A 13,004-nucleotide genomic window follows, 5' to 3' on the forward strand; every position below is an offset into this window, starting at 1 on the left:
CCCTCAGTGCTGACCCGCAGCCCCCTCAGCTATTCCAGTTCTGGGGCCCCCCCTGCACCCAGCTCTGCCGACACCCCTCAGTGCTGACCCGCAGCCCCCTCAGCTATTCCAGTTCTGGGGCCCCCTCTGCTCCCAGCTCTGCCGACACCCCTCAGTGCTGACCCGCAGCCCCCTCAGCTATTCCAGTTCTGGGGTCCCCTCTGCACCCAGCTCTGCCGACACCCCTCAGTGCTGACCCGCAGCCCCCTCAGCTATTCCAGTTCTGGGGTCCCCTCTGCACCCAGCTCTGCCGACACCCCTCAGTGCTGACCCGCAGCCCCCTCAGCTATTCCAGTCCTGGGGTCCCCTCTGCTCCCAGCTCTGCCGACACCCCTCAGTGCTGACCCGCAGCCCCCTCAGCTATTCCAGTCCTGCCCAACCCCAGCTCTGCCGACACCCCTCAGTGCTGACCCGCAGCCCCCTCAGCTATTCCAGTTCTGGGGTCCCCCCTGCACCCAGCTCTGCCGACACCCCTCAGTGCTGACCCGCAGCCCCCTCAGCTTTTCCAGTCCTGCCCAACCCCAGCTCTGCCGACACCCCTCAGTGCTGTCCCGCAGCCCCCTCAGCTATTCCAGTTCTGGGGCCCCCTCTGCACCCAGCTCGGACAACACCCCTCAGTGCTGACCCGCAGCCCGCTCAGCTATTCCAGTTCTGGGGCCCCCTCTGCACCCAGCTCTGCCGACACCCCTCAGTGCTGACCCGCAGCCCGCTCAGCTATTCCAGTTCTGGGGCCCCCTCTGCACCCAGCTCGGACAACACCCCTCAGTGCTGACCCGCAGCCCCCTCAGCTTTTCCAGTCCTGCCCAACCCCAGCTCTGCCGACACCCCTCAGTGCTGACCCGCAGCCCCCTCAGCTATTCCAGTTCTGGGGTCCCCTCTGCACCCAGCTCTGCCGACACCCCTCAGTGCTGACCCGCAGCCCCCTCAGCTATTCCAGTTCTGGGGTCCCCTCTGCTCCCAGCTCTGCCGACACCCCTCAGTGCTGACCCGCAGCCCCCTCAGCTTTTCCAGTCCTGCCCAACCCCAGCTCTGCCGACACCCCTCAGTGCTGACCCGCAGCCCCCTCAGCTATTCCAGTTCTGGGGCCCCCTCTGCACCCAGCTCTGCCGACACCCCTCAGTGCTGACCCGCAGCCCGCTCAGCTATTCCAGTTCTGGGGCCCCCTCTGCACCCAGCTCGGACAACACCCCTCAGTGCTGACCCGCAGCCCCCTCAGCTATTCCAGTTCTGGGGTCCCCTCTGCACCCAGCTCTGCCGACACCCCTCAGTGCTGACCCGCAGCCCCCTCAGCTATTCCAGTTCTGGGGTCCCCTCTGCACCCAGCTCTGCCGACACCCCTCAGTGCTGACCCGCAGCCCCCTCAGCTATTCCAGTTCTGGGGTCCCCTCTGCTCCCAGCTCTGCCGACACCCCTCAGTGCTGACCCGCAGCCCCCTCAGCTATTCCAGTTCTGGGGTCCCCTCTGCACCCAGCTCTGCCGACACCCCTCAGTGCTGACCCGCAGCCCCCTCAGCTTTTCCAGTCCTGCCCAACCCCAGCTCTGCCGACACCCCTCAGTGCTGACCCGAAGCCCCCTCAGCTATTCCAGTCCTGCCCAACCCCAGCTCTGCCGACACCCCTCAGTGCTGACCCGCAGCCCCCTCAGTTATTCCAATTCTGGGGCCCCCTCTGCACCCAGCTCTGCCGACACCCCTCAGTGCTGACCCGAAGCCCCCTCAGCTATTCCAGTTCTGGGGTCCCCTCTGCACCCAGCTCTGCCGACACCCCTCAGTGCTGACCCGCAGCCCCCTCAGCTATTCCAGTTCTGGGGCCCCCTCTGCTCCCAGCTCTGCCGACACCCCTCAGTGCTGACCCGCAGCCCCCTCAGCTATTCCAGTTCTGGGGCCCCCTCTGCACCCAGGTCTGCCGACACCCCTCAGTGCTGACCCGCAGCCCCCTCAGCTATTCCAGTTCTGGGGCCCCCTCTGCTCCCAGCTCTGCCGACACCCCTCAGTGCTGACCCGCAGCCCCCTCAGCTATTCCAGTTCTGGGGCCCCCTCTGCTCCCAGCTCTGCCGACACCCCTCAGTGCTGACCCGCAGCCCCCTCAGCTATTCCAGTTCTGGGGCCCCCTCTGCACCCAGCTCTGCCGACACCCCTCAGTGCTGACCCGCAGCCCCCTCAGCTATTCCAGTTCTGGGGCCCCCTCTGCTCCCAGCTCTGCCGACACCCCTCAGTGCTGACCCGCAGCCCCCTCAGCTATTCCAGTTCTGGGGCCCCCTCTGCACCCAGCTCTGCCGACACCCCTCAGTGCTGTCCCGCAGCCCCCTCAGCTTTTCCAGTCCTGCCCAACCCCAGCTCTGCCGACACCCCTCAGTGCTGTCCCGCAGCCCCCTCAGCTTTTCCAGTCCTGCCCAACCCCAGCTCTGCCGACACCCCTCAGTGCTGACCCGCAGCCCCCTCAGCTATTCCAGTTCTGGGGTCCCCTCTGCACCCAGCTCTGCCGACACCCCTCAGTGCTGACCCGCAGCCCCCTCAGCTTTTCCAGTCCTGCCCAACCCCAGCTCTGCTGACACCCCTCAGTGCTGACCCGCAGCCCCCTCAGTTATTCCAATTCTGGGGCCCCCTCTGCACCCAGCTCTGCCGACACCCCTCAGTGCTGACCCGAAGCCCCCTCAGCTATTCCAGTTCTGGGGTCCCCTCTGCACCCAGCTCTGCCGACACCCCTCAGTGCTGACCCGCAGCCCCCTCAGCTATTCCAGTTCTGGGGCCCCCTCTGCTCCCAGCTCTGCCGACACCCCTCAGTGCTGACCCGCAGCCCCCTCAGCTATTCCAGTTCTGGGGTCCCCTCTGCACCCAGCTCTGCCGACACCCCTCAGTGCTGACCCGCAGCCCCCTCAGTTATTCCAATTCTGGGGCCCCCTCTGCACCCAGCTCTGCCGACACCCCTCAGTGCTGACCCGCAGCCCCCTCAGCTATTCCAGTTCTGGGGCCCCCTCTGCTCCCAGCTCTGCCGACACCCCTCAGTGCTGACCCGCAGCCCCCTCAGCTATTCCAGTTCTGGGGCCCCCTCTGCACCCAGCTCTGCCGACACCCCTCAGTGCTGACCCGCAGCCCCCTCAGTTATTCCAATTCTGGGGCCCCCTCTGCACCCAGCTCTGCCGACACCCCTCAGTGCTGACCCGCAGCCCCCTCAGCTATTCCAGTTCTGGGGCCCCCTCTGCTCCCAGCTCTGCCGACACCCCTCAGTGCTGACCCGCAGCCCCCTCAGCTATTCCAGTTCTGGGGCCCCCTCTGCACCCAGCTCTGCCGACACCCCTCAGTGCTGACCCGCAGCCCCCTCAGCTATTCCAGTTCTGGGGTCCCCTCTGCACCCAGCTCTGCCGACACCCCTCAGTGCTGACCCGCAGCCCCCTCAGCTATTCCAGTTCTGGGGCCCCCCCTGCACCCAGCTCTGCCGACACCCCTCAGTGCTGACCCGCCTCTGACCAATGACCTGTTTGGCTTTGTTCCTCGATCGCCTTTGCAGGGGGCTGGCGTCTGGTGGGTCCTGTCCGCCCCATCACAGATATTTGCTCCGCTTTCGAGTGCCTCCCAGGCCCCTTGTGCAGCACCACTTTCTACAATGAGGCGTCCCATTATTGTGCACCTGTGCAGTTCCCCTGGTGGTAGAGACCTGTCTACACTACAGCTTCCACTACTAGTGCGCACCCCAAAGTGCTCTGCTCTCTGAGCTCCATCCCCCAGGGGAGATGTGGATGCTGGGCTTTGAGGATAAGCCTCTTCTCTGCCTGGCAGCTCCTTGAAGGAAGGCCAGGCCTGGCTGGGGGGCCGGGGCCCAGGGAGGGCAGCAGCAGGCCTGGCTCTCACACAGGGTGGACTCCCCCAGTCGATGATCCTCTGCTGTGTTTGTCTTTTTCAGACCGAAGAGGATTATATCCCATATCCCAGCGTCCACGAGGTAATGGGGGTGCCCGCTCTGCCTGTGTCATATTTACATTGCTTTGGAGACCAGAGCCCGGTCTGGGGGTGCTGCACATATCCCCAGGCATGGTCTCTGCCCCAAGGAGCTTCCAGTCTAAGGAGACGTGTGACAAAGGCAGGGTGGGGCCCGCTCTGCCCAGCCACCCACGTCTGGCATTGCAGCAGGGCAGGTCTAGAGGAGGGCAGTGGCCAGCCCAGGATGGGAGTCCCTGGGAAGGCACAGAGTGAATGGGATGAACAGGCGGGCAGGGATAGGGAGTGTGGTGGGTAAGGAGGGGACAAGCAGGGAGGGGCGGGCTGTTCTGCAGCGTCCCAAGCACTTGCTGATCTTCCCCTTGCCCTGACAGACCAGCGCCTGAGTCTTGCAGCAATTGGCCGGCCCTGCCAGATCACAGGGTACACTCTGGGCACTCGTAGGGATGGCACCAACCCATAGGGGGCGCTGGGAAATCCCCCAGCTATCTCGGCGGGCATGTAGCACCAGGAGGGTGGGGTTGGAGTGGAAGGGATGGGTGTGGTTACCAGGCCGGGGTACTGAGGCCAAGGCTTCAACGTGTAGGGAAAGGGCCTCAGGGTATTTAACAACGATTAGCCTGCCTGCCCTGCCTTAGAAACTGGCTGAGGCATCCATCCCTCCAGCAGCAGGCTGGGACATTGCTTCAATAGAGACCAAGAGGGAAGCGCCTCCTATTGAAATTCAGCTGCCTCCCTATCAGCCAATTCCTGCACAGACATCCCGGGCCCTACGCTGGCTGATTTCCTAGGGCGCTGCTAAGTGTCAGGTCGCTCTGAGAACAAGCTGTAGCTCTTTGATCTCACTTTCCACCCAGAGTTCTTCAGGTGCTTTACAGCCCCCTTTTACAGATGGGGAAACTGAGGCACGGAGAGGGGCAGGGACTTGCTAAGGTCACCCCACAGGCCAGGGGCAGAGCTGGGAACAGACCTAAGTCTTCTGAGGCCCAGGCCAGTGTGCTAAGCACTAGTCCCTGCTATCTTGCTCTAAGGCAAGTTATAAGGTAAGAGGGCTCAGTGCACCCCACTTTTGGAAGACTCCTGGTGAGCCAATGCAGTGTCTGTCCCCAGCTGTGTGGGGCTGGGCTAGGATCCCAGCAGATCTCCTAAGCTCTGCAGCATCTGGCCTGGCCAGGCTGTGGATGGGTGAGCAGGGAGTGGATGATTAGCCAGCAGTGGGTGCTCTTCTCCCTGACTGCCCCAGCATGGCGCCGTGGGGTGCTGTACTCCTGGCCTCTCCGCAGTTTGCAGTGTTGGTGTAGCCAGGTTGGTCCCTGGATATTAGAGAGTCACGGGGGAGGGGAGACCTTTCATCACCTCAAAGTGCAGGAGTTGGCCCAATGAAAGAGGTTCCCTCACCCCGTTGTGTCTGTGCTGAGCCCGTGTTCCCTATGGGCTTGGTTCCTGGCAGTGAGCACTGTCCTGCCTCCCTCAGTGCCCTCTCGGCTTCCCATTCCTCCGCTGTGCCCTTGGCTGCTGCTTTGGGCTCCCGAGGCTGACGAGACGAACACTTCGTTTGCGAAGGCCCTTGGGCTCCTTTGGAAGAGTGGCATTGTAGAAACCCTAGGTGCATGCTCCACAGGGCGTTGGGTCTCCATATCAGGATTGTGGCGCTGCTCTGGGGAGCCGGTCAGTGTTCCTCAGTGCAGTTTCATGGCTTCCCTCTCTCTTCAGGTGCTGGGGCGCGAGGGGCCATTCCCCCTCATCCTGCTTCCACAGTTCGGGGGCTACTGGATCGAAGGCACCAACCATGAGCTGACCAGCATCCCCGAAACCGAGTCGCTCCCCTCTCCAACCTCCAAGGTGAAACTGGAATGTAACCACATGGCCAGGATCTACAGGAAGCATTTCCTGGGCAAGGTAGGCACCTCTTCTCCACCCACCCCCCGGCCCACCGGGAATTTGATCTAGGCGCTCACCATGCGCTGCCTTTAGCACAGACTGGCTGTTCTCCATCCCTTTGCTGGTGATTCCCCGCCCAGACCGGTTTCCCTGGCTCCAGGTGCTTGTGGGACTCAGACTCCCCCTGGTTTCAATGGAGTTTGGAGCAGGCTCATACGGGGCTCTGTTTCATTTGCAGGCTGGGGACAGCCCATGCTGGGGCTAACCCATGTGCTCTCTGTCCCTGGAACAACCTAGCCGAGCCCCATCGGGCCCCCCAAGGAAGCCATGTAGCAAATTTCCCGTGTGAACAGGATGGGGGGACTGTAATTGTGGGAATCGAACAAGGAAAAGAACTCGACTCCTGTCTGGGGAGAGGGGCTTAGGGAAGCAATGGTGACCTGGGACATCTCACCATCGGGGGTACCAGGATGTTCTACCGTTGGGGTTCTTTAACACACAAACCACAGTCTGATTTCAGATCCCCCAAGAGCCCTGCCTTGCCCAGCTCCCTGCCCCTCCTCCCAGGCCCAGCGCTCCCCAGCGGCTCCCGCAGTTCACCAGCTCCCAGGTGACATGCAGCTGGGAATTAGCCGGTTTCCTGGGGCTCAGGGGGTGGAGCGGATACTGCTAGCGTTTGGATCCAGTTTAGGGGTCTGGTTAGTCGTTGTGCTGAGGCCCTTTAAGATGCTCTGGGGGCATAAAGGGGCCTTTAAGGGAGCAGAAAAGACTTCCTGAAAAGCCACCCTATGTGGGGGCCTCCCTGAGCAGTACGGAGTGGGTGTCAGGGCTCTGTGCCAGCCATACTCCCAGCCCTGGCATAGGGGTGGATCGGGAGTATGGTTGGCATTTGCGGCTCTACAGCAGTTCTCTGTTTCCCAGGGGCCCTCTACCCCACTCCAAGGACTGGGCAGGTCACCAAAGAGGGGGAGTTCAAAGCCGGCTTCAGGCCTTTCCCTACCCCCCACATGCACAGAACTGGGGTACCTGAGGGTAGGTGAGGTTGGCACCGTCTCAGGATCCTGCTAGAGAAGAAGCTGCATGGTTAGAACAGCAGCACTCCTCTATTATCCTCAGTCAAACGAGCCGAAGCCGGGGAAGCCCATGCCGTGGCCTGAGGCCCCTGGGCTCTCCTTCAGGCTGTGGGCTGCAGTCCCAGGCTCTGTTTGCCCAAGGTTATCACGCTGTTTGCTGGAGGACTTACAAGCTGTTGCTTTTCTGCACCCCTTGCTGCTGGGATTAATTTCCCAGCACCTGGACACAGCCTGTCTCTTCCGTGGCCTGAGCCACGCTAGCATAAATCAACCCTCACCCTCCTCCGATGGCGAGAGCACGGTCCCCCGCCTGCATTGCTGCAGCCCTTCTGCTCCTGCCATTCCAGCAGAGCATTGCGCTGGCGCCTTGTTTACATGCCGTACAGCTCCGGCTGTATCCGCCCCGGGGTTTAAATGCTCCCTGGACTCGGCTGTCTGTTTGCACTGTGCACCTCCCCACCCTGTCAGGACTCTGGGGATTGCGGCACGCTGGAACGCGTTGCTGGCTGCGTCACAGTGTTTTGGGCAGCACTGGTGTCTTGGTGGGGAGAAATGTTCTGGGGAAAGGGGGTGAGGCCCCCAGCAGTGCTGCGGGACGGACCTTTACTGCATGTCCCCAGTTGTTTGGCATGAGTCAGGACTACCCATGGTTAATCCCCCTGGAATGTGCCCAGGGCCATGCCCACTGGTCCCAGGGATGGCACTCAAATCCAAAGGCATGGGATTGGCAGCCCAAGCTCTGCCAGTGTTGGAAACCTACACAGCCTTTGGGGTTGGGATGGCCCATGCCGCTCTGGGGTTTGCTCCCCGTGTGTCGGCCCTTCCCTCTCCCCATGGGCAAGGCTGACCCACTGCGCCGCGATCACGGAGGGGGCAGTTTGTGCTATGGGGTGGATCCCACAACACAGCTGCTCTGGATGCCCCTCGCTTGGGGCTGGGGGCACTTGGGAAAGGCCTGTGGTGCCGCTGCGTTAGAGCATCTGAGCCCCCCTGGAGGCACCTCCAGGTCCCGGCCTGCCCTGGTTCATGCAGCCAGTAGTTGAGGGAGCTATGGCGTGAAGGGGTGCCCCGTTGGCAGCTGGGAATGGCTCGTTGGCCAAGTTCACCTGCAGTTGGTGGGGAAGTGGGAGCAGCAGCCTAGACTCCTTGGGGTTCCCCAGGTGTATCCTCTACCTGTGCTGCCCACTGGTCTCTGGGGCTCATCGGGTCCCTGGCTCTGTTGACCCCTGACCCTGCAGCAGGCCATGGAGGGGCGTGAAGTGTTGACAGATCCTGTGGGACATCTCCAGGTCATGGGGTCCTGCTCCGAGTCCCAGGGCTGGGGCTCTGCAGGACATGCCAGCCTGTCCCAGCAACCTGTGGGGGGCAGCGCTCAGCATGCCGGGGAGTGGAAGGGGAATGTGCCTCTTACAAGAGGCCCATGAGCTGGAGTAGCCGACATGGGACCCGTCAGCCACCTGCAGCCCCCTGCTCTCCCGCGCATGGTGGCAGGTGTCTGGCCTGCTGCCTGAGCCTAACAGCCCCCCCGCATCCCCAGTTCCTTGGTCACCAGCTGGCCCTCACCTGCCAGGATGCGCAAGGCCCTAGCCAGCAAACTGCCCCTCCCTCCCTCTGTCGTCTGGAGGCACCCCAAGCCCTGAGGGGGCACCCCATCCTGCCCAGCGCTGGGGCCCAAGGGGCAGAAATCCTTAGCTCCTGCTCATGGGAGCCAGGCTGTTGTGTGAGCCCAGGAGGGCAGCCGTTACCCCAGAGGGCAGCAGTGGACTGTGTCCCCCCACCATAGAATCATAGAATCATAGAATCATAGAATATCAGAGTTGGAAGGGACCTCAAGAGGTCATCTAGTCCAACCCCCTGCTCAAAGCAGGACCAATTCCCAGCTAAATCATCCCAGCCAGGGCTTTGTCAAGCCGGGCCTTAAAAACCTCCAAGGAAGGAGACTCCACCACCTCCCTAGGTAACGCATTCCAGTGTTTCACCACCCTCCTAGTGAAATAGTTTTTCCTGATATCCAACCTGGACTTCCCCCACCGCAACTTGAGACCATTGCTCCTTGTTCGGTCATCTGCCACCACTGAGAACAGCCGAGCTCCATCCTCTTTGGAACCCCCCTTCAGGTAGTTGAAGGCTGCTATCAAATCCCCCCTCATTCTTCTCTTCTGGAGACTAAACAATCCCAGTTCTCTCAGCCTCTCCTCATAAGTCATATGCTCCAGACCCCTAATCATTTTTGTTGCCCTCCGCTGGACTCTTTCCAATTTTTCCACATCCTTCTTGTAGTGTGGGGCCCAAAACTGGACACAGTATTCCAGATGAGGCCTCACCAATGTCGAATAAAGGGGAACGATCACGTTCCTCGATCTGCTGGCAATGCCCCTACTTATACAGCCCAAAATGCCGTTAGCCTTCTTGGCAACAAGAGCACACTGTTGACTCATATCCAGCTTCTCGTTGGTACCATTGATGGGACCAAAGAGCTATGCCCACTCCTTCTGGGAGGCTGCGCTCTGGTCTCTCAGTGGCTCATCTGTTTTCCCCCAGGAGCACTTTAACTACTACTCCCTGGACACGGCACTGGGCCACCTCGTCTTCTCCCTCAAGTATGATGTAATTGGTGACCAGGAGCACCTGCGGCTGCTGCTCAGGTGAGCGCAGGGCCCTCTGTGTCCCCGGGGCAATGCCTGAGCCACAGGGGCCTAGATAGTGCCTCCTCCCCTTCGCTGCGGGGGCCAGGCGCCAGGGTTCTTGGGGCGCCCAGCCAGGTCCTGTGACACCCTCGTCTCTTATTGCAGGACCAAGTGCCGAACCTACCATGACGTCATCCCCATCTCCTGCCTGACCGAGTTCCCCAACATCGTGCAGATGGCCAAGGCAGGTACCTCAGCGGGACCCTTCCATCTCCATGGGCTGAGCCTGTACCCTGATCTCACTCAGCCTCGCGCAGGCCAGCCCCGTTTCCCTGCCTCAAGGCTGAGGAGAACGCCGGGCCGTGGGGGCCAGTTAGTGCCCTATGGCTGGGGCCATTCTTGGCTTCAGCAGGGATTAGGGTTTCCATATTTAAAAAATAAAAAAAGAGGACACTCCACGGGCCCTGGCCCCGCCCCTTTCCCACCCCCGGCTCCGCCCTTTCCCCGTCCCTTCCCCAAAGTCCCCGCCCTAACTCCCCCTCCTCCCTCCCAGCCACGCAAAAAGGGCTGCCCGAGCGCTACCGGCTTCACGGTTTGCTGGGCAGCCCCCAGACCCTGCGCCCCCGGCCGGGCACTTCTCCTCCCCGGCTCCAGCTGCTCTGCTCCTCCCTGACTCAGACTTCGGCTCTGTTTAAGAGCCAAGCTGCCCGAGCCAGTACTACCGGCTTCGGGCAGCCCCTATGCCTCTGGACCCTGTGCCCCCGGCCGGGCACTTCTCCGCTCCTCCCCGACTCAGACTTCGGCTCTTTTTGAGAGCCAAGCTGCCTGAGCCAGCGCTACCGGCTTCGGGCAGCCCCCTTGCCTCCGGACTCCAGCCGCCGGCCGGGCACTTCTCCTCCCCGGCTCCAGGAATCGGGCCCCGTTCCGGCCGGAACTCCAGCCAGGGTTGCGGGGCTTGGGTCTGGTCTGGAGCCGAGCTGCGGGGGCCGGAGCCGAGCCGCGGGGGCCGGGCCGGAGCCGAGCCGGCGGGGGCCCGGCTGGAGCCGAGCCGAGCCGCCGGGGCCGGGCCAAGCCGAGCCAAGCCACGCCGCAGGGGCCGGGCTGGAGCCGAGCCGCGGGGGCCGGGCCGGAGCCGAGCCGAGCCGCCGGGGCCGGGCCGAGCCGAGCCAAGCCACGCCACAGGGGCCGGGCTGGAGCCGAGCCGCGGGGGCCGGGCCGGGGCCGGAGCCGAGCCAGAGCCGAGCCGAGCCGAGCCAAGCTGCAGGGGCCAGGCCGGAGCTGAGGCGCGGGGGCCGGGCTGGAGCCGCACCGAGCCGCGCCGCGGGGGCCGAGCCGAGCCGCAGGGGCCGGGCCCAGACGAGCCGCGGGGGCCGGGCTGGGCTGGAGCCGAGCCAAGCCGGGTCAGAGCCGCTGAGGCCGGGGGTGCTCGGCCGGGGGGGGCCAGGCCTGGCTGCAGGGGCCGGGTCGAGCCGAGCCATGGGGGCCGGGCCGGAGCCGAGCCGAGCCGCGGGGGACGGGACGGGCCAGAGATGAGCCGCGGGGGCCAGGCCAGGCCGGAGCCAAGCCAGGTCAGAGCCGCTGAGGCCCAGGGTGCTCGGCCGGGGGGCCAGGCCTGGCCGCAGGGGCTGGGCCGAGCCGAGCCGCAGGGGGCCGGGCCAGAGCCGAGCCGCGGGGGCCGGGCCAGGCCGGAGCCGAGCCGGGCCAGAGCTGCTGAGGCCGGGGGTGCTCGGCCGGGGCCGGGCCAGCGCACTCGGCCAGAACCGGGGCCAGAGTGAGCTGCTTGGCCGGGGCTGGACTGGGCCGTGCCTCCCCGGAGCCCTTTTCGCGCCCCCCGCCACCCCAGCTTACCTGGTGCTGCCAGCCTGCCTGCCCGCCCCTGCTTCTTTTCAGACTTCCCGCGAACCTCTGATTCGCGGGAAGCAGGGGAGGACGAGGAGCAGGGGGCGGACTGTTCAGGGGAGGGGAGGAGGGAGAAGTGAGCTGGGGGCGGGGTGGAGAGCTGCAGCACGGGGCCCTCTTAGCGAGGGGCCCGATTCAGCCTGAATCGGCCTAAAGCCAGCCTGTCTGAGTCAGGGGAGGAGCAGAGCAGCCGCGGGAGAGGAAGTGCCCGGCTGGTATTTTTCCCAGACATATTCGGCTTTTTGGCAATTCCCCCCGGATGGGGGTTTGATTGCCGAAAAGCCGGACATGTCCGGGAAAAACCGGACGTATGGTAACCCTAGCAGGGATTCATTTATCTGCAGCCTGCCCAGCGGCCGTGGCCGGCCGCCAGGGCTGTACAGCCCATTCTCTCTCAGGGGCTGAGGTTGATAGCCTGGTGTGGGGCAGGGGCGGGGGCACACATACAAACCCCCACCTTGCTCCATGAAGGGAGCCTGAGAGAACAGAGAGCGTCACCCCAAAACCCCACACAGGTGAGCTCTGGCTGCTCCCATCCAGCAGGGGCAGTAATGCACGCACCCCTCCTCCCCGCCCCGGACACGTGCACACACGCAGGGAGCGGGGCGGATTGACCTAGGGATGTCGCAGGGGATCTTTACTGGGACTGTCTGCATTGGGGGATGGGAGAGCAGGGGGTGACTTCACTTGAGGGATGATACCTGAGCCTGTAACCTGAGCCAGGAGCGGGGTTGCAGCCAGGCGACACCTTTGCCTGGGAAACTGGACAAAGGCTGGGGGAGGAGCCGGGGAAGGCTGGGTGAGACGGCTGGAGGGGATTTTTCAGTTTGGAGCGGTTTGGGGGATTGGAGGGAACCCCAAGGCTGGGGTCTAAGCTCCCTGCCCCCCCTCTCCCTCCGAGGGACCTGACTTGGGGGTCCTGGTTGTACCTACAAGCTCTGTTTGGAACTGTGTTCCTGTCGTCTAATAAACCTTCCGTTTTACTGGCTGGCTGAGAGTCACAGTGAATCGCAGGAAGTGAGGGTGCAGGGCCTGGAATCCTCCACACTCCATGACATGCACGTTCTCACTCTCTCGTCTGTGTTTCAGCTGGCATGTGAGGACGTGAACGTGGATCGGTTCTATCCGGTGTTGTACCCAAAGGTAGGCTGGCGGCAGCGTGCACTTTCTGACAGCTCCCGTGTGCATATGCACACCCAGCCTGCCTCTTCACCACTGGGGGCTCCCACCAGGGGTCCCAGCAGGGAACCCCAGGCTTCAGCAGGCACCAGGATGTTGGACGGGCAGGCTGGGCATTCCACAGCCAATCAGAACTTAGTTCAGCTTTAGTCCCAAACCTGACCCTGGCTGGCTCCTTTGCCAGGTTTGCCCGTGGCCAGAAGCAGCACCACCAAGCCCCCTCCTCCCCCCCCCCGCCCCTGGGAGCCTTTCTCAGGGTGTTCCCGGACCAGCATAGAGCCCCACCCAGGGGTTTGGAGGCGCTTCCTCCTTGCAGGAGAGGCGCCCGTCCTAGGGGCTTACCTCACTGGCTGGGTTATAACAGGGCTGGCC

The 13,004-nt window shown here is 63.4% G+C and overlaps 1 protein-coding gene across 20 annotated transcripts in view; it reads left to right on the forward strand.

The window, feature by feature from the left end:
* Window positions 1-13,004, forward strand: part of RAP1GAP (RAP1 GTPase activating protein) — a 200,268-nt gene that overhangs the window by 131,021 nt on the left and 56,243 nt on the right. For 15 of the 20 annotated variants that reach the window (XM_042856255.2, XM_065575358.1, XM_005281706.3 and 12 more), the window contains 5 exons: window positions 3,939-3,977; window positions 5,687-5,872; window positions 9,469-9,572; window positions 9,720-9,798; window positions 12,543-12,596. In XM_042856255.2, the coding sequence (XP_042712189.2) occupies window positions 3,939-3,977; window positions 5,687-5,872; window positions 9,469-9,572; window positions 9,720-9,798; window positions 12,543-12,596 (462 nt within the window). Of the gene's footprint in view, window positions 1-3,938; window positions 3,978-5,686; window positions 5,873-9,468; window positions 9,573-9,719; window positions 9,799-12,387; window positions 12,597-13,004 lie in introns of those variants that run through there. The other 5 variants (XM_065575355.1, XM_065575356.1, XM_065575346.1 and 2 more) reach the window with 2 other exon arrangements.

Source organism: Chrysemys picta, chromosome 21 (assembly GCF_011386835.1).
Source record: "Chrysemys picta bellii isolate R12L10 chromosome 21, ASM1138683v2, whole genome shotgun sequence".
In the NCBI taxonomy this organism is placed as follows: Eukaryota; Metazoa; Chordata; order Testudines; family Emydidae; genus Chrysemys; species Chrysemys picta.